Source organism: Mauremys mutica, chromosome 11, assembly GCF_020497125.1.
Source record: "Mauremys mutica isolate MM-2020 ecotype Southern chromosome 11, ASM2049712v1, whole genome shotgun sequence".
Taxonomy (NCBI): Eukaryota; Metazoa; Chordata; order Testudines; family Geoemydidae; genus Mauremys; species Mauremys mutica.
In genome coordinates this window covers 61,663,229-61,689,204 of record NC_059082.1, presented here as the reverse complement: position 1 = coordinate 61,689,204, position 25,976 = coordinate 61,663,229, and the positions used below count along the sequence as shown (strand labels likewise).

The following is a 25,976-nucleotide window of genomic DNA, read 5'->3' as shown; positions in this document are numbered from 1 at the left end:
CTGAATACTGGGAAAAGGCCAGTCTGAATGACTGTCAGCTTTAGATTCAGGCCAGATACAAAAGCCTTTGCTCATCAGTTTTTACCCAGGAAAGCCTTCCACTGAGCTTGACAAATGTCACTAGAGTTGCTCATAGCTGCTCTCCCGTTGCTCTCTGCAACTATTATACAGCTGTATCCCTTGCACCTCTGGCCAGCCCTTGGAGACATCAGCGAGCACTGTAAGGAGCAGCTTTATTTACCAACAGCAAGAGGTAGGAGGAGAAGCACCTGATTAGTGCAGTGTCTATCTTGGTGGTGGCATCTCCATGGCAAACCGGTTGCTCATTTCCCCCACTGAACCCAGCAAAGGAATCCATGGCTGTGTGTATCCAGCTACAAAACCACAATGCCTTCCCTTGCACACTGTGTTTTGTTGTGGAATTCTGAAACAATGAGAAATGCTGGTGTAATCTATCACACTTGAGGCATCCCAGGTTTGAACCCAAGACCTACAGCATGTAATGAGCCTTTGCTGCTGGAGCTACAGGAGTCACTCCTCTAACTAGCAGCTATAGCTGACTCATTAACCTATTCTGTGGATCAGCCAATAGAAGGGGACAAAGTCCTCTCCCAGTGTGGACTGGTCATATGCGTATGTTAATAACCAGCATATACTTCAAGCTCCATGCTATTTCACAGAAATGTGGAGGCCTTACCACTAAGTAACCAGGAAAACTGAGTGTACATGTGTGTGCACTGCTGCCTGTCTACCATTTTCCAGTCAATTATAATACAAAGGGAGGGAAAAGCTTAAGATTTAGAGTATGCTAGTTAATCAGTGTGTGTACCTAGTAACAAGTTTGTGACCTTTTTGATCTGCTGAAGTATCAGTGTTTACTGTGAGACACTGCTTTTTAAAGAACTGCACAAAGAAACTAGTCTGAACACTTTCTTCCCCATTGAAATCTCCAGCAAATCATGCACCCATAATTTCAACAGCTGTGGAGAAATATCACTCCATTCAGGAAAGGAAGTATCTACATATTCCTGCTTCTGACTATATGTTTCTCAAAATATTTCTGGGGTCTATTCTCCGAGTACTGAGAGAGGGAATTATGTTCATAACTTGGCGTTATCTGCACATCAAAAATCCTCCCCAATCCAATGCAAGAAGAGATTCCCAAAATATGCCAGAGTGTTTTAGAGACAAAGCTAGCTGTCCATAGCTAACTGCGGGGAAGGGATAGCTCAGTGGTTTGAGCACTGGCCTACTAAACCCAGGATTGTGAGTTCAATCCTTGAGGGGGCCATTTAGGGATCTGGGGCAAAAATCTGTCTGGGGATTGGGTCCTGCTTTGAGCAGGGGGTTGGACTAGATGACCTCCTAAGGTCCCTTCCAACCCTGACATTCTATGATTCAGAGAAGTGAGAAAAGTGGTTCTCCAAAATGTCATGTGAAATCTAAATGAGTAGCTACATGTTGTGGGGGAGCTCATTTATCACAGGTGTATGCATCTGTGCTACTCTGAACACCCACACACATTGAAATATCTTAACTAAAGATCCCCAAATACTATTTCCAGCACTGAGGTCCTCAATTAAAGGGAGTCTTACTCTAAAGAAGTCAGGCCACTATGAGTTTTACACCAGATTTAGTCAAGACAAGAATCTTCCTCTACTGACATGCCATTAAAACAATGTGCCCTCACTGCATGGCACCAGGGGGTTGCAAAATGGACAGAGAGATCACGCAGTGCTGTATAAACTAAGCATACATATACAGTATACACACATACAGGGGTTAAACTCAACCCCTGCTAGCCCCAAAACTAAGCCTAGAAGTCATGCAGACTCCCTCAACCCCCAGACCCACATCCCCTGTAACAGATGCATTGGCTGTGTACTGCATTTAATGATACTGACAATTTACACTCTCTAATGCATTTTAAAACAACATAATTTACTCTTCCCCTTCCTTTCCTGGCTCCACCTACATCTTCCCCACTGTACACTGTGTATTTTTCTCCCTAATGGCTTTCAACGTCTCTCCCTATTTTGCCTCTCTCCTCCTCTATCCTTTTATATCACTTCTGCCTTTTCCTTCCCTGCATTGTTCGTACTACTTCCCTCCTTTATATTTCCTGTCCCTGATTTCCTCCTACTGCTCCCCTCACTTCTGTCTCTGTCCCCTTTCCTAGTTTATCTCCTCAATCTCTCTCTCCTGCACACTTCCCTCAGACACATGCTCCTCATGCTGCCAGTGAGATCAGCTACTGGGCTCTCCCACTCCTCCCTGGGGACGAAGCCCAGACTGCCCCCGCCATCTCTTTTCCAACCTCACTTGCCCACTCCAAATTTCCACTCACCCTGGGCAAGCAGGTTTTTATTATTATTAACTAAGGTGGGTCAAAAAATTTCCATCAAAACAGCTCCCCAGCCAGACTTCATCTCCCATGATGCACTGTGGCCACACGACTGCCATGATGCACCTACTCCCCTCAACAAGTGGGGAAGCTGTCATGCATGATGGGTGATGTAGTCCAACCAAGGAGCCCTGCCTATAAAGGAGAATAGGCACCCAACCTACAACTCCCATGAGGCACCCCGGCAGCATTTCATTTCCTTTTTAATTTTCACTGAAAGCTCAATTCTCTGCACACCAAATTTTCCACCCAGCTCTATTATTAACCATTTATAGCCTGGTAGTGCCTAGGAGGTCTCACTCAGATCTGGGGCCCATTGTGTTAGGCACTTGTCACAGGGTGGTCCCCTGGAAGTCTTTTCCATCCTCAGTAACTGACCATCACAACTCCAGGTGTGCTTAACCGCACCCTGCTTTATTATATCCCTTCAGCAGGCCACATCCTGGGTGTTATTTAGATACGATTTACAGTCAGTAGCCAGCCCAGCTTCTCCCACTTGCTTCCAATCCTGCCTACTCCTGCCCTCCTTCCAGCAGTTAATTAACACCCTGCACTAACTGCCTGTCTTTCAGTCCAGTCCCACCTAATGAGTCCTGGTGGGGATTTGATTGACAGGGCATTGAGTCAGCGTCTGACTTAGCACACCCAGTTACAGTGTTGTACAAATACAGAACAAACAACAGTCCCTGCACCCAAAGAATTTACAAACAGTAAAATCTTTTCAAGCCCTGCCTGCACTCCCGCTCGATAGCCTCTCCTTGAGGAGCTCAGTAGGGCTCTGCACATTCACAAGGGTCCACCCACATGGAATTCCCTGCAGGATCAGGTCTTAGAGTATCTGGAAAAATAAATCAGCAATCGCCAGCAAGATTCCCACCACTGGGTGAGCAAGTGCTCTCGGGAGAATTCCTCACTTGTGCTGGAAACAACTCGAGCATCTTTGTCAATATTAGGGATCTTCCTCTGCCCAGTCCCCCAAATTCCCCAATTTATTTGCCATTATATATACACAATATATAATGACCTGGGGAATATATACAGTGGAAGAGTCAGAGCAAGGAGACTGAACATTCAGCAGACAAGCTGAGGAAAGGATCAAAAATAGGAATGGAAACAAGAAATGTGTCTGCTCGAGTAATGGGACTTTATACATGGGAGTTGTTTTTTAAGGAGAAGATGTGCATGTTAAAATGCCTCTGAACAAATCATTGGTCTTCATTTCTTACATGTACACACAAACTTATTTGAAGGTACTGGCATTTGCTCCAGCCATAGACAGTATTTCTCTCATGTTCATTTAGCTCCTACAATTTTAGAAGTAGCATTGATGTCCTATTGTTCCCCCTTTATGCTTCTTCTCTCCTCCCCATTCATGCAAAATAAGCTTGTCTAAAGTTAATTTAAAGGCCAGATTCTTTGCAGTAGTTGCTAAAACGTCTGCATTCCACAGCAATCTGTAAAAGGCTTTTCCAGACTCTAGAGTGCCATCTACACGAAAGAAAGGGGATTTGCTGAGAGTCAGCCAACTGGAGGTAATAAATCCTTCGGGGATGCATCACAGACTAATGCCGACAAGATGCTTTTTGGAACAGCTCTTTGCAGACTGCAGATGTTTTGTGGCAATTTTTTTTAAAGCACTAAAATACTCCTGTGACTGGATGAGCACCGCTCTCAAACAGCTTGTATGATGAGATGAGAGCCTTTTTAGTTTGGCTCCTGAATATTTATGCACCCTTAAAGAGAAATGCTTGCCTACCTTATTTTTTTAGGCTATTGTCAAAAGTTCACCTTCAGCCAAATTGTCACTGATCCTGCATGCTTCAATCTTTGGGCACAAGTTTGGCACCCATACACTGAGGCATGCAAAAATCAGCTGCCCCTTTTGAAAAAAATGTGGCCCTAATTGTTGAATGGTCACTTGGATCCAGTCTCTTGCGTGTCAGTGTTTCACAGACTCTTATTAAAGAAGAACTCTGTAGGCACAGATTTAGGCCTGGATCCTGCAGTGAGTCAACGAGAAGTGCCGGGGATCTGCCTACAGGGAATTACTTCAGGATTGGAGTTTCCAGAGCTGTTTGAGGCAGGCTTAGAATCTATCCCTACATGATGATTTTAAAATCTCTATCTAGGATAACCACCTAGCAGTACAGCAAAGGCAGCCAAATCGCATCCCCCAGTGCACACATTCCACCAATTCACTGAAATAGGGCAATGGAAATATTATCCAGGCAGGAGTGGCTCCAGCACATCCATATCCTCCCTCTGATTGACCACTAAGAGAACCAGGAATCTATAACAAAGGAACATATTTCCCCATGCTGGTTTTCCAGACAAAACAATGGAAAAGTCTCAGTGTGCAGCTCCTCCAACCGGCTGCACTGAACATGCCCAACAAAGTGGCAGCTACCACTGCAACTGAGCATCCTCCTTCGACATGTATAGATGTGGTGCACAGCAACAAAATTGCAAAGAGCTGCTCTCTCTCTCTCTCACACACACACACACACACTCTCTCTCTCTCTCTCTCTCTCTCTCTCTCCCTCCCTCCCTCTCTCTGAACGCCAAGGGTATGTCTCCACTGCAAAGAAAAGCTAAGTCCCAAAGCTTGGGTCAATTGATTTGAGCTCACGAGGCTCAGGCTGTGGGGCTAAAAATAGCAGTGTAGACATTCGGGCTTGCACTGAAGCCTGGCAAGTGGGGAGGATACAGAGCCCAGGCTCCAGCCCTGGACCCGCAAGCACGAGTCACCTGATGTGGGCTCTGAGACTTGGCGCCACAGGTTTTTCTTTGCAGCGTAGACATACCCTAAGAGGAACAGCAACATGAGAGAAAAATAAGCTAAGAATATGGACCATTAAGGCCCCAATCCTGTGATCTCCACATGAGATACATGTGGGCCAACCCCAATGTCTAAACAGCACCCCATTGACTTCAGCCTTTATGCATGACATTGCAGAACTGGGACCTAAGTGATTGTCATGTGTATAGTACTAGCCTGCATGTCACAATTCTTCAGTAACTCAGTGTGCCGCAGTTGCTCAGTAATATGGACAACATACGAGGTAATTTCCTTTGGGGAGGGAGGGAGAGGAGATTGGATATTATTTAATTTCTACTCTTTGTGTTCCCTGTAAAGTGGAACTGTGCAAAAATTCCCACCAGTTGATTACAGCAGCCTCGACAAAGGCATTACACAGCGAGCCGGGGTGATAAGATTATAGAGCTTCCACTGGCAGAGATGTCAAGGGCACAGCATCTATTAAAGAACTACACTGAAAATAAATGGAGGTCTTTCAAAACCCAGTGTAATAAATAAGGCAAGTCCCTCACTAAGACAGCACGATTGCTTTCCATCTGAATGAGCCTCCGCTCAAGGGGAAGCAAAGGGGGCCCCTCACCAGACTACATGACGGATGGGCAGAACAGCAAGTGACTGGCTGCGATGTTGGTGAGTGCTGGAGTTGCATTGCAATCATATATGGTTGGGCTGGGCTGGGCTGGGCTGTGTCACATCTCAGTGGACTGGGTTTATGGAACAATTAAATGATTCATGCTGTATAACCAGCTGAAAGTGACCATTATTTCAGGAGGTCTGGATGTTACTCTCTTGGGAGTAAATCTGAATCCTCTCTTCCATGGTCATGCAGGGCTCTGGATGCAGTGGAACAGGGCTAGTTCCACTGAACAGTGCAGGGAGCAGCCCACACATGGGATGCGCACCCCATATGCACTTAGTTTGAGGAGTTCAGGGAGCAATGGTACAGGAAGGATAGATTTGCTGCTGCAAATCCACTAGCACCTTCCTCCCAGAGCAATGGCGAAGCCTATCGCAGCCTGAGGGTAAACAGTTTTATTCAGCCAGACCCAATCAAGGTTCTTTTTTTTCCAACCCCAGCAGCAGCAACCCATCTACCAAATATGCCCTGACATCCCAGCCCCTTCAAGAGGAAAGGCAATGAACCAGAACCAAAGATGGAATTTTCACATGGGCACAAGCATCCAATTGCAGGATCAGGGCCTATATGCACAGCTCCCCTGTAGCAGTATTAGCAGGGGTTACATCAATGTGCTCAAGGGGAAAATATCCCTCCCAAGAGTACTCGCTGGCTTCAGATGGGGAATTAGCTCTAGCTTTGCTTTTAACTGGACTCCTGTCGCCTTCATCTATTTTCATTGAAGCCAGCTCTGAGAACTCACTGCACATAATCAGTACACATTACTCATTCATCTCACCCTCCCACACCCACACACTCCCCTCAATGCAGGATAACCTCGGGTTTGAGAAGATATTTGATTGAACTAGGGCTATGGAGAGAGCAGTCAGCATGAATATGAATTTCCTCTCTCCTAGGCCAATGTCAAAATCCAGCCTGAAACATTAGTCTTTTAACTAAGCAACAATGAAATAGCCAAACAATATACTGTACAAAGAGACCTTATTTGAAAGGCAGACTTTCAGCACAGTGCTCCCTTCCACAAATGTAATCCTTTCTTTGGGTTTTAAATTGATGCTCAAGCAAGAAAATGCAGTAAATAATAGAATCGGGTGAATAATGCAAAAAACATGTTCCATTAATATTTCTTCATATTTTTAAACAAATTCCCTTCAGCCACATTCATGAATCTTTTGTGCTCGCCTTCTGCAGACATTCATGCTTTAGGGAACGTGGATTTTAAAGGTGACTTGCACTGGAACAGACTGGACTTCTGAAATTACTTTATATGGATCAAGAAAGCTGGAAAGTTTTAGTCTGGTTTCAAAACACTTGTTCTGTTTGCTTTTCACCTATGAAAGGACTGTAAAGTGTGGTCTTTAGTTTTGCTGGAAGCCCCAGGTATGAATGTGAGTAGTCTTGGCCCATAAATCCAATGGTGGATGTGTTGTATCTTTACTCCTGAGTGCTTAATAGGTATTAAACAAGTGTTAGCAAACAAGAAAAAACATTCACACTAAGGCCCTTTTACACTGCCAGAGCATTAAGGGCATGAGGTATAAATGAGAATCAGGCTCAAAGAGTCTGACTACAAACTCTTCCTTTGGCAATTTAACTTGTATGATTGCCATAATTCTCCCAGATCTCCAGTTGCCCACAGAATCTAGCAGGAAAAACAGGGCAAACAATATCTGGATTTCTTCTTATGAATAAAAGAAGCTGGAAAAAAATCTACTCGTGCCTTCTTTCTACATCACAAAGGAGGAGGAAAATGTGCAAACCCAATTTTGTCTTTTTCAGGTCACTTAACCATTCACTTTACAACTCTTTGTATTCCAACTGGCTGAGGAACATTATTAGCCAATCAGAGTGCAGGGACTTGCGCCTCATCACTGATTGTGGCTGCACACTTCCAAGCACATCTGGACTTTTTGGTGATACAGAACTCTACACTTTCCCCCTCAGTCATCCCATTCAGGATGGTCCCTTGGCTACTGCACTGTCCAGTTGGAGGAGAAACAGCAAGTTAAAATTCAACTGAGGCAAAACTGAGATGCTGTTCCTGGTGTCAGACCTTGGGCAGTCTAACAGCAGGTTAGGCACGACCATTTTTCAGACAGTACAGGGGTGCCTGGTAAGACAGGTGCGGAACACAGGGGTCACCCTCAACTTCTCCCTCACCGGAGGCTCACATTTCAACCGTCCTCACGAACGGTTATTACTACCTCCAGAGGGTCCCGGTGGTTTTTCCTTTGACTTGTAATTTGCCAGTCATTCATGCCTCTCTCTCTCATCCAGGCTACACTATAAATTCCTAACAGGCCTCAACATTTGGTGGGGGTGGGGGGTTCAAAATGAACTAAGGGAATTAGGCACACATCCCCAGTGACTTACAACGGGATTTGAGAGCCTTACTCCCTTCAGCCCCTTTGAAAGAAATCCAGCCTTAACTCATTTCCTCTTTGCTTTTCATATTCTGTGTCTGCCCCAGTATCCAACCTGTGCCTCACAAGTAAACAGGGCTAAGGACCTGGGAAACTTCTGGCTGACTGTAGTGACTGCCCTCCTGGAGTTTTATTCAGTCCATAGTTTCTTGAAAAACTCCCAGGAATAGACTGTTCTGCATCAAATGACGAGTGCTGATGGGATCATCAGTTATGGGTCACAAAAGAGAACCTACAGAATATTAACTAACCCGCTAAGGAATCTTTGACAATAGCTTGTCTTGGCTTTATATTTTTAAACATTACTAGTCCTTAATAATCATACTAGCCAGGTATGTCTGTGAAAGAGCATATAGATTTTACATGGATCTTAGTCTGAATCCTCCAGAAAAACATATTGATTAATCCCAGAATAAACCGTCACCACAGAAATGACAAGAACCGAACTAACTGTTCCCTAGTCTCTGAACAATTAGAATCAATTAGCTTAGCTCTTCTGAGCACAGTATTTCTAGCCTAGCTGTTTTCAAAGCACAATGCAAAATCCATTCTTTCATAGTTGCTCATGGCCAAATAGTGAGGAAGGGGAAAGAGAAGACAAGCAGTAAGCAGTGGGGTGCTCAGATACCATGGCAATGGGAACCACATAAAAACCTAGATAGATAAAATAGAGAGAAAGAAGGAAACAAGGGTGGATGGAAGATACTAAATCACAAAGAGGTGTAGAGCTTAGGTTCCCTTGGACGATGGCAGTGCCACTTAAAATAGTGTATTGAGTGTCTACTGTAGATACCACAGAAATGGACACAAATATCTAAGATGGATGGCCAGATTCTTAGCTCATGAAAATCAGCATAGCTCTATTGAAGTCAGAGTAGGGTTGCCAACCCTCCTGGATTGGCCAGGAGTCTCCTGGAATCGGCCTCAATCCCGCAGTTGCTATTGAAAGCAACCCGGGAGATTTTAATAGGCCAAAAGTCAGGTCGGCGGTGCAGTGGGGATAAGGCAGGCTCCCTACCTGCCCTGTATCCACACGGCTCCTGGAGGCAGCCGGCACGTCCCTGCGGCCCCTACAGGCAGAGGCAATCAGGGAGTCTTCATGCACTGCCCCCGCCCCAAGCGCCAGCCCCACAGCTCCCATTGCCCAGGAACCATGGCCAATGGGAGCTGCAGGGGCAGTGCCTGCAGGCAGAAGCAGCACGCAGAGCTGCCCTGAGCCTAGCAGCTGCAGGGACATGCCGGTCGCTTCCAGAAGCCACATGAGGTAAGCACCACCTGGCCAGAAGCTGCACTTTGCACCCCCTACCGCACCCCAACCCTGAGCCTCATGGCAAGGGGACACTAAAGTCCACCTCAGCCCACCCACTGGGAAGAGGCTGGCACCACGGGCAAGGGCTGTACTTTGTGGCAGAGGAGCTATCAGCTCCCGCACCATGATATGCAACCCCTGCCTGCACTGCTCCATGCCTACTGAGACTTGCACTTTGGGGGGAGTGGTCAACTGTGCCATGTTAAAAAGTGGGTGGGTATAGCCCTTCCACTTCTAAAAGTGGGGGGCATGACCCCTTCTTCCCCCCCACTGCCCCCTGGGCCCGATTCTAGTATCCCTGGAGTCATCGACTGGTAACGCTGGGATCCAGTATTCCTGACTTTTTCAGAACACTCCATGGGATGAGTAGGCATGCAGAAGAAAGTTTGAACTAGTGGAGTGCCCTGTTGATATCCCAAAGGGTTGCAGAACATTGTGCGATAGACTTAGCAGAGTTACAGCTGAGCCAGCACCAAGATCATACCCCTGTTCGTGAAAGAATTTTGAATTCCTTTTTCTTCATAGTTTTGCACTCCCCGTGCCGGTTCAAACAAAGCACCTCACCCTAACAGGTGCTGAGCACCTAAAGAAAGGCTCTGAGTATCCTCAACTCACACAGAGCTGCCTGGGGGGGGTGGAGGGGGGGCAAGTGGGGCAATTTGTCCCAGGCCCTGGGCCCCACAGGGGCCCCCACGAGAATATAGTATTCTATAATACTGCAACTTTTTTTATGGAAGGGGCCCCCAAAATTGCTTTGCCCCAGGCCCCCTGAATCCTCTGGGTGGCCCTGAACTCACGCTGCCTTCAGCACTTTGCAGAATGGGAACCAAATTCTCTGCCGTTGGTAACTCTCAGCCATCAGCAGAAATACACAAAGGCATTGCTGAAGCACCACTGCCCTCTGCTGCTCAAGAGGAGAATAAGGTAACACCATACAAAAGAACCCACCACACTGAAAGGCCTAGAATTCACTCCTGGACTAATATGTCTTCAAACTGAGGGTTTCTTCCTACTCACTTCATACCCCAAAGAAAAAGCCAGTTTGTTTAAAGCCCTTCCTGCGCTAGAGAGATGAGCAGAGTTGAAAATGCTTTGCAAACAGCTCTCTCACCCAGCTGCAGACTATAGTGAGGGAAAGACTATATCTTTAATAAAGAGTATTTGAAAATGGTGCATGGGGATCAAATGTGTACTGTATTTATTCCAAACAAAGTATTATATGGGCTGGGGCAGTAGGGCGGGACTCAAATGATAAAAGGGTTTAAAGACCACATTGATGCCATCTCTAAGTACGGCAGGCCCTGGATTTATTTCCCGAATCATACTTTCACCACCACAAACAACTGTTCCTTCCTGTGGCTGTTAGTAGGACTGTAGCCATTACCCGAATCTTTTGACATAAAATCACTGAGTGAGAACCTAAAGCTATTACAAGGTCAGCAACGAGGCTGAAATCGATGCAGAAGTTCAGTAGCTTGTATTATTTCTGACCCATAGTCTAACATAAGAGGTTTTTAAGGCCCGGCTTGACAAAGCCCTGGCTGGGATGATTTAGTTGGGGATTGGTCCTGCTTTGAGCAGGGGGTTGGACTAGATGACCTCCTGAGGTCCCTTCCAACCCTGATAGTCTATGATTAGTCAGTTATGATTGCACATAAACAGAGACTTAGCCACATTTTACCCTTCACTGGCAGCAAAAGCTGAAGTGAAGCTATAAAACATTTTCTATCATAAGGTCATTTTCAAAAATTCACACATTTCTGAAGAATACTCCTGTTGATGTCAGGCTGTCTCTTGGGGGCAAGGAAGGAAGAGAGAGAAATCATCGCCATCCTTCTTTTCTTATGAATAGAGATCTACTTAAATCGCAGAGAAATCACAATTTTTTCATGGGTTGGTCATGGCATAAATAGCAGATTTAATGGACATATTCATACCATGCCATCCTTACTTCTGCGCTGCTGCTAGCAGCAGTGCTGCCTTCAGAGCTGGGTGCCCGGCAAGCAGCTGCCACTCTTCGATCATCCAGCTTTAAAGGCAGCACAGAAGTAAGGGTGGCAATACCATGAACCCCCTACAATAGGCTTGTAATCCTCTTTTGGGTCAGGGCACCCAGTTTGAGAAATGCTGTGTACTTTTGTATACTTTCACCCTATGGAATAAGGCAAAAGTACACAAAAGACCAGATTTCATGGGGGAGACCAGATTTCATGGCTCGTGCTGCATTTTTCACAGCGTGATTTTGGTAGGACCCTACTTACGAGACATTCAGACGCTATGGAGATGAGCAACAACTCTCTCAATTTTATTGCATGTAACACAATATTTAGGATTTTCACAAATCCCAACCTCCAGGAGTCATGTTATTATGTGAGAACCTCAGCTTTCATTTAATTTTTAAAAAAAAGTTTTTAGCTCTCATGATTGCAGAATTGGTGTGAATCTAACTTAAGCTCCACACCACCCTCTGCAACATCATGAAGGAGGAGAATTAAACACTGTCTTTGCCAAGTCTAATAGGCACATGGGGTGCTCAAAGTTATAAGTACTGTGGAAGCAGGGAAAGCTTCAATAAGGATTTGAAGGGGATTTTAATGCGTGTCAGTCAGTTAGCAAGAGTCAGGCCATACTGTAACCCTAATGACGTGAGACTTGTAGGAGCAAAGATAGTGCGAGGCGACAGGACAAGAACTGTGTACAAAGTTATTACGACCTTGCAATCACTAACCAAAATGCAGGCTTGCTTTTCTTAGGAGTGAGACAAATAAGATAAGCCTTTCTGCTATGTATAAACAAAATGTATTTGTTGCTTTTTACTGTCTGTATTATTGCTAGAAATTGTCTGTAACAAAGGTATAAAGGCTTGCTGTGATTGTTTACCAGTTGAGAGACCTGTCCAGGACTGGGGCGACCCTGTGTCCTATGGCATTCTCTCCCTCCATTGTAATTACTGGAGAAATAATAAAGTATTTGATTTTGCTGCACCCAAACAAAAAGCGAGAACTGAGTTTTTCTTCGACAATTTGGGGGCTTGTCCGGGATGACAACGCCCACGGACCCACAGATGGCTACTACGGATCATTCCCCTTCGAACCCCATGGCGCCACATGAGAGGTATGAGACCTTTTGAAATCTCTATTGGGGTATCGGAGGAGGACTGTCCGTGAGGACGTCTGTCTCTGTTGGGCTCACGCCATCTGAACTTATTGACTGTGCAGCAAGATCAGATGCAGAGTGGTATTGGGGAAAGGCCCCAACAAGGTTAGTTTATAGCAGTATTGGGAACTGCTGAGTTGGCCAACAAGGTAATGCATAAGGTAATGCATAAGGTAATGCATAGGTAAATGCATTAGAATGCACCGGTGCTGAGGGGTTTTTACCGCCTCAAGAGGGGTTGTCATACCGCCTCATGGTATTGGTCCGGACCAGGTAAAGATGCATCGTGGTTGAAAAAAAAAAAAAAAAAAAGAGATAAAAAAGGAAAGAGAAAAAAAAAAAGAGGCCTTGGTGTGTGTGTGTGTGTGTACACCAGTGTGAGTGGCTGTTACCGGGCTAGCCCGGTAACTAGTGGATCTTTAGGAGATCCGACCCACGGTGGGCTGACTCGGCCTGGCATAGACCGGCGAGGAAGCTGCCTGGGTCTAGGGGTGTGTGAACCCATCTCCCTCCCCTTTCCCTTCCGTGTGGGCTACTGACAGTCTGATCATCTCACTGGATGCAATCAGAGTAAGCGGCGCCGTCTCCCAGAGACTAGCCGACGCTCTTTGCTGAAGGGAGGTGTAGGAGAGTCGTAGTCTTCCTTGTGAGTCTCTCCTGTGTGAGTGCCCTGTAGGGAAAGATCCTTAGTTTCTGAGCCGCTAGCGCGGACAGGGCACTCTCTCTCTGTGTGTAAGTGGAAAATGGGTAAGGGACAGTCTAAACATTCCTCCTCACCCCCTAAGGGTACCCCAGCATATTACATGTATGTACATTATGGTCCTAAAACCTGCAGGTATTTAGAGAATTGGAATCTTCACACGCGTGAAAATCCATCTAAACAGTGCCCATTAGAAGGTATCTTCAATCTAGATAAGATCATATATCTCAGAGGAGCTTTTAATCACCAAAGAAAAGCCTCTGACACAGTGTGAGCAATTTGTCTAGGAACGGGTTAATTTGAAATTCATCTTAGCCCAGAGATAAAGGAGAAGTTGTTTTGTGTTCAAGGTCAAGAATCAGCACGGACTATGCTAAGTGCAAAGAAATACTGCTTTCAGCCCCAGCTGGTTGTGGGAAAATAGAGACAGAGGCAAACCAAAGGGAATACAAGTTACAGAACTGAGATTGCATTTGCAAAGCTTAACGGTTCAGTGAGATCCAACAGTTTTTGCAACCCCGAAGCCGGACAGGCAGCTGACCTGAACTGGAATCTCTGAAAGAGACGCCGCAGGAGACTCCAGGGTGTAAAAGAACAGCCATCCCAAGAGCAGAAGCATGTTGGAAATTCTGGACAAGCTGTATACAGGATAATCTCCCGTCCACCTATTTCCCTTCTCTGAACGTTATACACAGACGTGGCCAGTCTGGATGTGTGTAAGTATTAAAGTGGCTTAAGGCTTGGGGCATTCATATTTTTCCTGAGTGATGTGGGAGCATTCCCAACACTCTCCATTGTTGTTTTATTATTTTTAATGAAGCTTTAAAATTTGGTTATATGGTGTGTTTTCTTCCCCCACCGTCCTGCAGTGTCAGTTTGATCACCTGACATGAGGGAAAAAATTGGTAACAGGAATTTGTCACAGTTTGGTGAGCATTTAAGAATGGGGGAGCCCTGCAGAATTTACACCATCTATCTGTTTTACCCTTGTTATTTTATGTTTGTTTTGTTTGGTGCTGTTGGTGTTATATGTTAAGAATAGCATGATTAAAGGTGAGCCCTAATAGAATAAGGAAACACTATCTGGTTTTGTTCTGTTTTGTTTAACCGGTTACTGTTGTTTTTCTGCTCTGTTCATTTGGGCGTTAGGTGTGTGGGCGGAACTGAACTTCTCGTTCGTAATTCCTCAGGGTGGAAGCCATGTGTGCGATGAAGCTCTGAGGTTGTATTGAGATCCTACTGTCCCGCCCCCTGTGACGGACAATGTAATAGAAGTGGAAAAATCTGGCTTAGACTGTAATTTTCTCTGCTCTCTGTGTAATTTTCTTTTCTGTTTAAGTGTCAGCAGACAAATGGGTGGGTCTTTGGGTAGACCCCCAAAGGGGTTTGGATTATGTGTTAAGTAAATGGCCTTTACCCAATGGCCATGTATTTTTGCCCAGGTGGCAAGCCTTACTAGGGAGGACTCGGGTAGTCTTGTAAGTAAAAATGTTTTAGGGAAAAGACCAGAAGGGTGGGGGCTAGTTGTGAAGCCCACCCTCCTAGCTAAACTGGTAGTGGAACAAGTTGTGCCTAGGATAGGGACGATTCAGCGAGAAAAGCAGGATCGGGCCCAGGCGGGCAGGCAACAGACAGAGAGATTGGAAAACAGGTTGGAAACTTTTGAGGGTGTAGTGGAAAGAAGGAGTAAGTGAATATAAGCATGAGAATTTCAAATACTCAGAAGGATATTTGGAATGGTGATTTGAATTGGTAAAGTGGCTGTTGGAAGGGAAAAGCAAGTGATTTTTAAGGGAAAGTGAAAAATTGACTCTGTAGTTGCTGGAGGGAACAGCAGTTGAACTTTGTAAAAATGCTAAAGAGAACAGTTTTTTGGTGTCTTTGAAATGTTTGTAAATAAATTCAGGCAAAGAAATTATTAGATTGCAATCACTTGGCTATGAACAGTTTTGTTAAATCAGTTGAAGAATGTATACAGTGCTATGTAATAAAAATTGTATTAGGCTCTACAAGCACTATAAGTGGTGATGTTTTCTTTCAGTGTTTAAAAGCAGGAGTTAAAAGTAGAAAAAGCAAGCCAGAAAGCATCTGTGTTAATGCAAATTAACTAACTGATAAGGTAGAGGCCGCTGAAACCAGGGCTGTCTAAGAAACACATACGAGAAATATGGGGTAATTCCTCTATTTTGCCTGAAATCAACAAGAGTATTTGTATATTTTAAGTAATGATTGACTGCCCAGAAGGGGTAGACCTGTTTTTGTCTTTCAGATAATCAAAGAAAACTAATGCCAGCTGCACAGCATTCAACGTACCATGATTTACTGGCACAGTCAAAATTATGTTGTGTGTTCTATGTTCTGTCTTGTGGTGTTTGTCTCGTGGCCAGAATTGTTGTGTTTAATATTTTCATGAGATGGTCTGATTTGAAATCAAGCGGAAATGTTGGATTGAAATGCAGATACTTGTTTTGTTCAACTTAGAATACAAAGTGTTTGGTTACATCAGAAAAATGTGATATACTAAAGTCTAATACATTTTCTTAAGTAAAAGAAAGAAACTACATTGGCCAAATCTTTTAATTAAGAATTGTTGTTAAAATTTGCATACCAACAGTCTTTGGAAGCAAGGACATGAAAAGTTAACCCACTCCCCATATTGTACAAGGGATCCTTCTGGCTACCTCAGACTTTTAGCCAGAGGGCTGGGGATGGTGGATAGCTATTGGACTAGAGGTTATATTAAGTGAACTTCTCAAAGTGGGTGTGCTTGTCCTGGCTTGTTATTCCAAAGTTCTGTAATAAGGTTATTTTAGTGAAAGGGTATATGTGGCATACATTGAATAATAAGACTAGTGTACTGTATAACAGTAATGTTTATGTGTTCATGGTATAAAAGAAGGTGTATAAGTAAAGAGTAAAAGTTTCCTTTGTATGTTAACGAAAAAAAAAAAGCCAAGAAGGGAGAAAAAAGAGAATAGCTAACATGCTCAGTCTAGGAAAGAGGGGATGGTTGCTGCAGTTAAACGAGGTTGGTGTGCAGCGGGCAGCCCACCCTCCTCCTTGGGGACCTTTTGTAAATATTCAGATTGATTTTATTTAAATGTCTAAATGTTGTGGTTATGAATATGTATTAGTTTTAGTTGATGTATTTACCAATTGGGTTGAAGCTTTTCCCTGCAGGAAAGCAGATGTCAGGACTGTTGTGAAATTTTGCTTAAAGATTTTGTACCACGTTTTGGCATCCCTGTGAGTATCAACAGTGATCGTGGAACTCATTTTACTGGACAGATTGTAAAGGAGTTATGTGCAGCTCACTGCCCTCACTACCCACAGTCTGCTGGGACAGTGGAACGCCAGAACAGGATTTTAAAAAAAAATAAACTGGCCAAGATTTGTGTTGAGACAAACTTAAAGTGGCCAGATGCCCTTCCTTTGGCACTGATGAGTATGAGAGCCATTCCCAATCGAAAGACTGGACTCAGCCCTCATGCAATTTTGACAGGACGCCCAATGTGACTACCAGCTGCACCCCCACTAACCCTAGCTCAGATGGACATTCATTTGATGGATAACATAATGCTTAAGTATTGTCAAGCACTAATGAAATGTGTTAAGTCTTTTTATACACAGGTGAAGGAAGCACTACCGAAGGATCCTGTGCAACCTTGCCACTCCTTGAAACCAGGAGACTGGCTCTACATAAAGATCCATCAACGAAAGACTGCCTTGGCTCCACGCTGGAAAGGCCTTTTCCAAGTCCTGCTGTCTACCAACACCGCTGTGAAGTGCCAAGGACTGACTGCCTGGACCCAGGATTCTCACTGCAAAAAGACCCCTCCACATCAGAGGAATTTTCCTACTGATGATTAGCCTATTCTTCTTCTAGCTCTACTGTGCTTCTGGACAGCAGGGAACAAGGACAAGGTGACTACTGGCAACCTCTCCCTTGTCCACTGACAGACCAACTGTGCCTTTAGACTTTTCAAGAAGAAGCAAAGCCATTACAGGGTGATATGTGCTGGCAACCTCTCCCCTGTAGGATGCTAAACCACAATTGTTTTGGGAAAGAAGAAGAAACACTCACTCCACTGACATTGCCAAAGTCCAGGAATTCCTGACTAAAAAGGACATTGAGAACTGACCCTGGTGAAGAAACAAAGAATTGTACACTGGCAGGAAGAAATTTATGGGACCCATGCTTGGGGATGTGGTATTAATTGGATTTTGGGGTTTGATCTACAGGCTGCGCCCTGTGTTTTGGATAAATCCTTCAGGATGTATTGCCCTCCCTAATTGGATTTTAAATGACATTGCCCTTATCAGGTTTTCAAATCACTTCTACATACCCAGATTGCTCACAAGGGGCTGCCATTAGATTAGCACAACAGAGGGCCTGGGTTATTTCCTCTGGAAAGAAAGAGAATTGAGCAGATCCCGGTGGGCTAGGGCCAATATCTTAAAAGCCAAGAACATGATAAGAAATTGGGCCAACTGGAAAAGGCTACTAGCCTTATTCTTGAAACTCAGCTATCTTAAGTACAGGCTGGAGTTGGTGAGTTACATGTCATTTCCACCCTTAGTTCTATGACCCAGAAGTTACTGACAGAGATGGTATTGAATATCACTGAGGCTGGGAAGGCATTGCAGTGGGATCTAGACCAGACTTGGCCCACTGCCCTTACAGACGCATCAGGAGTAGCATCTGATCTGTGGTCATGGAGACATACTTGGACACTTTCTGGATGGAAGTGTGGACATTCACAGTGCTCCTTCCAAGCATATGGACCGGTTAGGGTGGGTGTGGGCTCCCACATACCGAATCCTGCTGGGTCCATGGGGAGGATGCCTGTGGGACTGTAATTGTTTACCGAGACATCTGGGAAATTAGACCACCTGGTATATCCAACTGCTTTCTAGACAGTACCCCTAGAATAACACCTGACATTTTGGATAAGAATAGAGAGTCAATGGACATTTTGGCCGTTAGAACCACCACAGCTCAGTGTATCTATAAACTGAAGCCAGGGGAAGTTGTCACTGTTTATGACAATATTTGTTGAGAGGGTGGAGGTCAAGGAACTACCCTGACGGGACACCCACTTTTTCAAGCTAATGATAGCTGTGTGTACGTTAAAGCCACCACATTGCAAGATATACATATTAATCTTACCACTGCTGCAGGCAATTATATCATTTCCTGGCCTGCAGATAGAATGTTGCAAGTAGCTTTTAGATTTCAGGTATATTTTAATTGGACTAGAGTAGTGCCTGATCGGTTTCAAAATTTGCTTTCATTGTTACCAAAGGTTCAAAGAATCTCTGAATTGCAAGGGCAAATTCACATGCTTTAGAATATATATCAAGCTGAAAAGAATGCCTTTCATACAGCTTACAGAGTGTTTACTTTATGTACTAAGTATGATGTTTTGTGCTTTGTAACCAAAATTGTACAACAGCCCCATTATATTATTCCTATGGGAATGTTATTGTTTGTAGTGTTGTTAGTTAGCTTAGGATTATATTATTGTTGTTGTTATTGTTGTAAAAAATGTAAGAATAGCACTACCTTTCATGTTCATGCTAATCATGCTTTGTCATTACATCCAATCAAAACCCCTAAGGTTGAAACATCTGATGTAGAAACTGAACTCCACGAATTAATGCAAATGGAGATTTGAAAAAATTTGTTGTACTAGAAGTACAAAAGGGGGGAGTGTGGAAGCAGGGAAAGCTTCAATAAGGATTTGAAGGGGATTTTAATGCGTGTCAGTCAGTTAGCAAGAGTCAGGCCATACTGTAACCCTAATGACGTGAGACTTGTAGGAGCAAAGACAGTGCGAGGCGACAGGACAAGAACTGTGTACAAAGTTATTACGACCTTGCAATCACTAACCAAAATGCAGGCTTGCTTTTCTTAGGAGTGAGACAAATAAGATAAGCCTTTCTGCTATGTATAAACAAAATGTATTTGTTGCTTTTTACTGTCTGTATTATTGCTAGAAATTGTCTGTAACAAAGGTATAAAGGCTTGCTGTGATTGTTTACCAGTTGAGAGACCTGTCCAGGACTGGGGCGACCCTGTGTCCTATGGCACTCTCTCCCTCCATTGTAATTACTGGAGAAATAATAAAGTATTTGATTTTGCTGCACCCAAACAAAAAGCGAGAACTGAGTTTTTCTTCAACAGTACTTAAGGGTTAGATTCTATTTCTATCTACCTTATCTAGGGGGTGTCTCATCACCTCAGTTTTTAAGCAGAGCTCCTCATTAAAATCAATTGGGAGTTCTTAAAAATATACAGTACAATATAGCCCTAGATGCAGAGGTGAGCTCCAGCCGGTTCACACCGGTTCGCAGGAACCAGTTGTTAAATTTAGAAGCCTTTTTAGAACCGGTTGTTCCAGGACAACTGGTTCTAAAAAAATTTTTAAATTTAACAAAGGCTCGGGCAGCTATCCACCCGGCCCCTGGCCCCAGCTTACCTCCCCCTCTCCCCTGAATGCTCCGCCCTCCTTCTCCTCCCCTTCCCCTGCTTCCCACGAATCAAACGTTCGCGGGAAGCCTGAAACAAGGAGCAGGCAGGTAAGCCGGGCGGGGGAAGGGAGCGGACACGCGGAGGGCTCCAGGGAGGCACGGCGCGCGTGGCCCAGTCCAGCTCCCCCTGGCCCCGGCCGAGCGCCCCCGGCTCGGGCTGGTCCTGGCCGCGCGGCTCCAGCCCGGCTCAGGGAGTCTGGGCCCCGCGGCGCCAGCCCTGGTGCCGGCCAAGCGGCTCCAGCCTGGCTGGCCTGGCTCGGGGAGTCTGGGCCCCGCGGCGCCGGCACCGGTGCCGACCGAGCGGCTCCGGCCCAGCCGGCCTGGCTCGGGGAGTCTGGGCCCCGCGGCATCAGTCGCGGTCCCGGCGGAGCGGACCCAGTCCAGGTTCCAGGCAGTGTGGTAAGGGGGCAGGGAGCAGGGAGGGAGTGTTCGGTGGGTTGTGGGGGAGTGGATAGGGGTCGGGGTGGTCAGAGGGCAGGGAACAGGGGGATTTAATGGGGGCAAGGGTCCCAGGGGGCAGTCAGGAAGGGGTTGGATGAGGTGGTGGGAGGCATTCAGGGACAGAGAGAAGGGGTGGTTGGATGGGGCAGGGGTCCTGGGGGCCATCAGCAATAACAGGAGGGGTTGGATGAGGCGGCAGGGGGCAGTTAGGGGACAGGGAAGGGGGGGGATGGGGCAGAGGTCCTGGGGGTGGGGTGTCAAGAAACATGGGGGGTTGGATGGGGCAGGAGTCCCGGGGGGCGGGAGGGCATGACCTCCTTGTGGGGTGAGGAGGAGAGAACCGGTTGTTAATATTTTGGCAGCTCATCACTGCCTAGATGTTTAGATCATGCTCATCAGCTCAACCTCAGGGTGTCTTACCAAATTTCCCTAAAGCCAACGAGCAATCTGTGCATCTCTCCCCAGTCCCCAGAGTGAGCAGTTGCTTTGATTTGTTCTTTATTATTACGACAAGGCTAGTGTAAAGGATGGGCTTTACATTTTGATTAAAGTGGGGTCATGGGTGGGGTTCATCTTCAGCTTCTGTAGCAGGAAAACCATTGTTCCTGCAGTCAGCTATCATGGCAATTCTGAACCCCAGCAGCTAAGCACACTACCAGTTCAGACATGTGAAGACCCTCATAGGTGTGCCACCCTCAAAGAGCTAGATTCAATAGGGGAAATACATATCAAATATGGCTCCTTAAAGGAACCTTTTTACAGTTACCTATTTACACTGGTATCTCTTTAAACATCCACTTCCTTGCCTGCCCCTTTACCCCACACAGTCTTTGCCCAGTGCAGACTTGACACCAGTAGGGTGACAGGTGGTCCCAAGTCAGCTCTTGGTTTTTACTGGCTTCTGAAAGGAAACCAAGTTTAACATGGACACAGTTGGAGATACTGTTGAGGGGGGAAAAAAATTTAAAAAGCACCGTCTTTGCTAATTTTTATGAATTCTTACTGACCAGAACAGTTCCGTGAGGCTGAATGGTACCATGGTCAGGAACATGGCCAAAGATCCATATATGCCTAGCATCAATGTAATTCGACTCAGGAGGTCTCCAACTGCCAAGGAAAACAAAAGAAACATGAAACTGATTCAGACTTTGTTGTTATTTCTTACTTCACATTGCTACTCAAAACGGCTGGGTGGAAACTGATGGCATATTATGCTATAACATACACAGACCTAGATGAGACGGGCAGAAACAAAATACACAGCTAGATCTATAGATTAGAACTATAAGGGTTTCCTCTGTCTGCAGGTGTAGACAGACAGCAGTATAAATAAAACAGTATGGGACTGATCCTCTGCTCAAATTGAAGGGTTGGATTCACCTCAGCTGAGGATCTGGTCACGGGCACACGTGGAAGGAGAGATGGAGAAAGGGAGATTGTTAGTATGCAGAGGGAGGGGATAAGAATCTCGAGGTAGAGCTTGACTTTACTGGAGATTAGCCATTTTCCACCCACTAAGGATCTGGCCTTTTGTTTCCATGATTTAGAGGATCACTCCACTCTAAGGCAGAATGGAGGGGGAGACTTGAGTCCAATGTGCATCCTCATTACCTCTAAGCAGTCGTGTAACTAGGAGTGGAAATTTGGGTGAGCCCCGACTTTCGGGTAGACAGGCAATGACAGACTGTGCTAGCTCAGCTTCTCCCCTGACACCACGCCCGCCGCCTAGCCCTGGTGCCCACAGACACAGGGCTTCACCTGCCGAGCTGGGCACGTGCATTCCTCACCTTGGGCAATCACTGCCAGCAGCTCCTTCTCAGTTCACCTGTCCTGGGGGGAGCCATGGCACCACCTCCTTGCTCCGCACGCACAGCGATCTGGGCATTATTGAACCAAGCAAGGACCCGGCCCAGCACTCCCGCATGCCTGCTACCCCCTTCCCCTCAGAGCAGCTGCCAGTGGGGGCCTAACCATTCCCCATTCAGCAGTGGGGGGGGGGTATGGCAGCCACCCCTCACGGGGTTCATTTCCCAGCACAAATGGCCCACACTGAATTTTGCGTGGAGAAGGGCCCAGGCCCCACGCTTGGGTGGTGGTTCCCATGACCTCCTTTCCCCACCCCCGCACATTAGCGGCCCGATGGTTCGGCCGGGGGGAGGAAAGCGGGGTGGCAGAACAGCTGAGGCGCTAATGTGTCTCTGCAGTGCCCTCCTCTCTGCTTCATCATGTGTGGCCGCTGCATGCCAGTCAGTGCTCCTGCTCCTGCTGGACAGCCCAGAGAGGTAAGGGCATCAGGGACTCTCTGCCCTGGAGCTCAGAAAATGGCAAGGCAGAGCTGTCAGAGCATAGCTTTCTGAAGAGTGGGCGCATAGCTCTGTCCTGGTTTTCAGGTGCCCGAGTAATGCTCGGGGCTGCTCTGGCAGCACTACACCCCTGCTCAGATTTGGGTGGGCCTGGATGCTAAGTGGGTGGGCCGCAACCCACCCATGGCTGCACCCCTGCCTCTAAGCAAAGTCATGCAACTCATACAAATACCTTTCTTGTCATCTGTTCCCACCAGGTACTCTTGGGGGGATTCTGGGCCAAAAATTAAAAATTCTGTGCCAAAAAATTTTAAAATTCTGCAAAATTCTGCATATTTTATTTGTCAAAATAATGCAATATGATCTCACGAGTTTCAATTATTTTGGTAATTTATTTAAACTACAATACAGAAAAAAAGTCACAATAACTATTCAGCATTTCCTAAACACATGAAAGTTAAGTTACAAATACATGGTAACTAATACTCTGCATTGCAGTTATAATCCTGGATTTTCATTTAAATTACATTACAGAACACCAAACAGCCAAAAAAATGTCATTTTAAATTACTCAGACTTTCACACATGAAAGTCATACAGTTTTGCTAATCATTGTCCTGGACCTAGTTGGGTACTTTGGGAAGTGTTTGCTTCTGATTGTCCTGACATTTTATTGACTGCTTAGTAAATATTTTATTTGCCCTTAAAGTCTTTTTTTTAATGGGTAAGTAAAATAAATCCTGAGCTGTAATCTAACCCCATTGTGCCACTTTGGCACAGGAAAAAAGTGAGAAAGCACATAGATCTTCCTAGCTGATTCCCTTACTGTCATTTATAAAAAGAACAGGAGTACTTGTGGCACCTTAAAGACTAACAAATTTATTTTAGCATGAGCTTTTGTGAGCTATAGCTCACTTCTTCGGATGCATAGAATGGAACACACAGACAGGAGATATTTATACATACAGAGAACATGAAAAGGTGGAAGTATGCATAACAACAGGAAAAGTCTAATCAATTGAGATGAGCTATCATCAGCAGGAGGGAAAAAAACTTTTTGAAGTGATAAGTAAGATGGCCCATAGAAGGTGTGAGGAGAACTTAACATAGGGAAATAGATTCAATTAGTGTAATGACCCAACCATTCCCAGTCTCTGTTTAGGCCAGTGTTAATTGTATCTAATTTGCATATTAATTCGAGTTCAGCAGTTTCTCTTTGGAGTCTGTTTTTGAAGTTTTTTTGTTGCAAAACTGCCACCTTCAAGTCTGTCACTGAGTGGTTAGAGAGGTTGAAGTGTTCTCCCACTGGTTTTTGAATGTTATGATTCCTGATGTCAGATTTGTGTCCATTTATTCTTTTGCGTAGAGACTGTCCGGTTTGGCCAATGTACATGGCAGAGGGGCATTGCTGGCACATGATGGCATATATCACGTTGGTAGATGTGCAGGTGTATGAGCCCCTGATGGCGTGTCTGATGTGATTAGGTCCTATGATGGTGTCACTTGAATGGATATGTGGACAGAGCTGGCATCGGGCTTTGTTGCAAGGATAGGTTCCTGGGTTAGTGTTTATGTTGTATGGTGTGCAGTTGCTGGTGAGTATTTGCTTCAGGTTTTTACTCACCAGCAACCGCACACCATACAACATAAACACTAACCCAGGAACCTATCCTTCACGAAAGCTCATGCTAAAATAAATGTGTTAGTCTTTAAGGTGCCACAAGTACTCCTGTTCTTTTTTGCGGATAAAGACTAACACGGCTGCTACTCTGAAACCTGTCATTTATAAAGCTCTACATCACTTTGGCAATGTAGAGGCCTTAAAACGTTTATAGGTTTCATGCTGCTGGGTGAATTGACTGAGATTGGGAAAAGTTAACTAATATTAGAACATTAACACTGTTACTATGCAGGCAGGCTCAAAAAATGAGATCAATTAACTAGCAGGCAGGGTGCTACATTTCTGCCTCAGGAACAGAGCCTTCCTCCTGTATAATAAAAAGACCTATCCCTCCCCACCTCTGGTGAGCCACCCTCTGACAGTGATCAACCCCCCTCCCTCTGCAGTGATTTGCATCTCTGAGGCTGCTCCAGGCACGCTGGAACAGACACGCTGCCTGGACTGCTGGGAAAGAGATGCATGTCCCCCCGCAGATTTATTTTGCATTTTTCTGCATGGGGGGCACAGAAATTTGCAGACAATCTGAATTCTGCGCCCCTGCAGGGGCGCAGAATTCTGTCAGGAGTACTACTAGGTTGCGTTTTATTTTTTACATATTTTTTGGACCGTTCACAAAGACTCTTGCGGGGAGGATTACTTTAGATACTGGAACAGCCACAAAGTCCCATGGTGATTTAGTCACAGGAGAGACCACAGTGCATCATGGGAGATATACTGCAGTCATGGAGCAAGGCCCATATGGGTGAAGGAGAGCATGAGAGACCTAAAACTACAAACCCCACAAGGCACCATGGCAGCTCAGACACCGAGATTGATGTTGATCCAAAATAAAACACTGACATTTGCAAATCAAATATTTTCAGAATCCTTCATCCTCAAAAAGTTTTTCTATTTTCTCCCAATCTGGATGTACCACTTCAAAATGGCAAAACAACAGACTTTCCCACAGGATGGAAATTCCATTTTTCAATCAGCTCGCCTCAGAACATATGCTCATGAGACACCACCTAGGAATGTTACAAGACCTTGATGAAAGACCCATGAAGCGAGGAAACCAATGGAAACATATCCAACAAGAAAGTTTGGAACTTCTAGGACATTGCAGCCGAGTAAGTTTAGAGGATTGTGGAAAGAATTCAGCTTCAGAAACTGGCTTGGTTTGGGTCCAGAAAGCGCTTTGTATGGTGTTTCACTGACAAAAACTTTCAAGAAATGCAATTACTTGTACCCACAATTCCCAATTCTGGTTACATTTCTAAAGTGCTCTGCTGAACGCACTGGTAACAGACTAAGCTGCCACAACCTCATCCAGCTCCATCCTGCGAAGGTGAACATAGAGAGAATAACTCTGAAAGTTTCCCAGAGAATCAGTTCCAAAGCAAAATAGGAAGGCAAAACACAGCCAGGAAACCTACCCGTACTGAAGTACATCTTGGTCAGGTCAGTCAGAGAGAACAGCTCATTTATATCAAACACACTTGGCTTTGGATCATCTGGCAGGCAATAGCAGCAGCAAATGTGCTTTGATGAGGATTCCTTCAAGAGAACATAAAAGGGATAGAACCATTTT

At 45.3% G+C, this 25,976-nt stretch overlaps 1 protein-coding gene across 1 annotated transcript in view; it reads right to left on the bottom strand.

Annotated features, from left to right (window-relative positions):
- LOC123344115 (transmembrane protein 104-like) overlaps positions 1 to 25,976 on the bottom strand; it is a 105,683-nt gene that overhangs the window by 57,382 nt on the left and 22,325 nt on the right. The window contains exons 7-8 of the mRNA XM_044979912.1: positions 25,822 to 25,942; positions 21,430 to 21,529 (exon numbers count right to left, since the gene is read on the bottom strand). Coding sequence (XP_044835847.1) covers positions 21,430 to 21,529; positions 25,822 to 25,942 — 221 coding nt within the window. The remainder of the gene's footprint in view (positions 1 to 21,429; positions 21,530 to 25,821; positions 25,943 to 25,976) is intronic.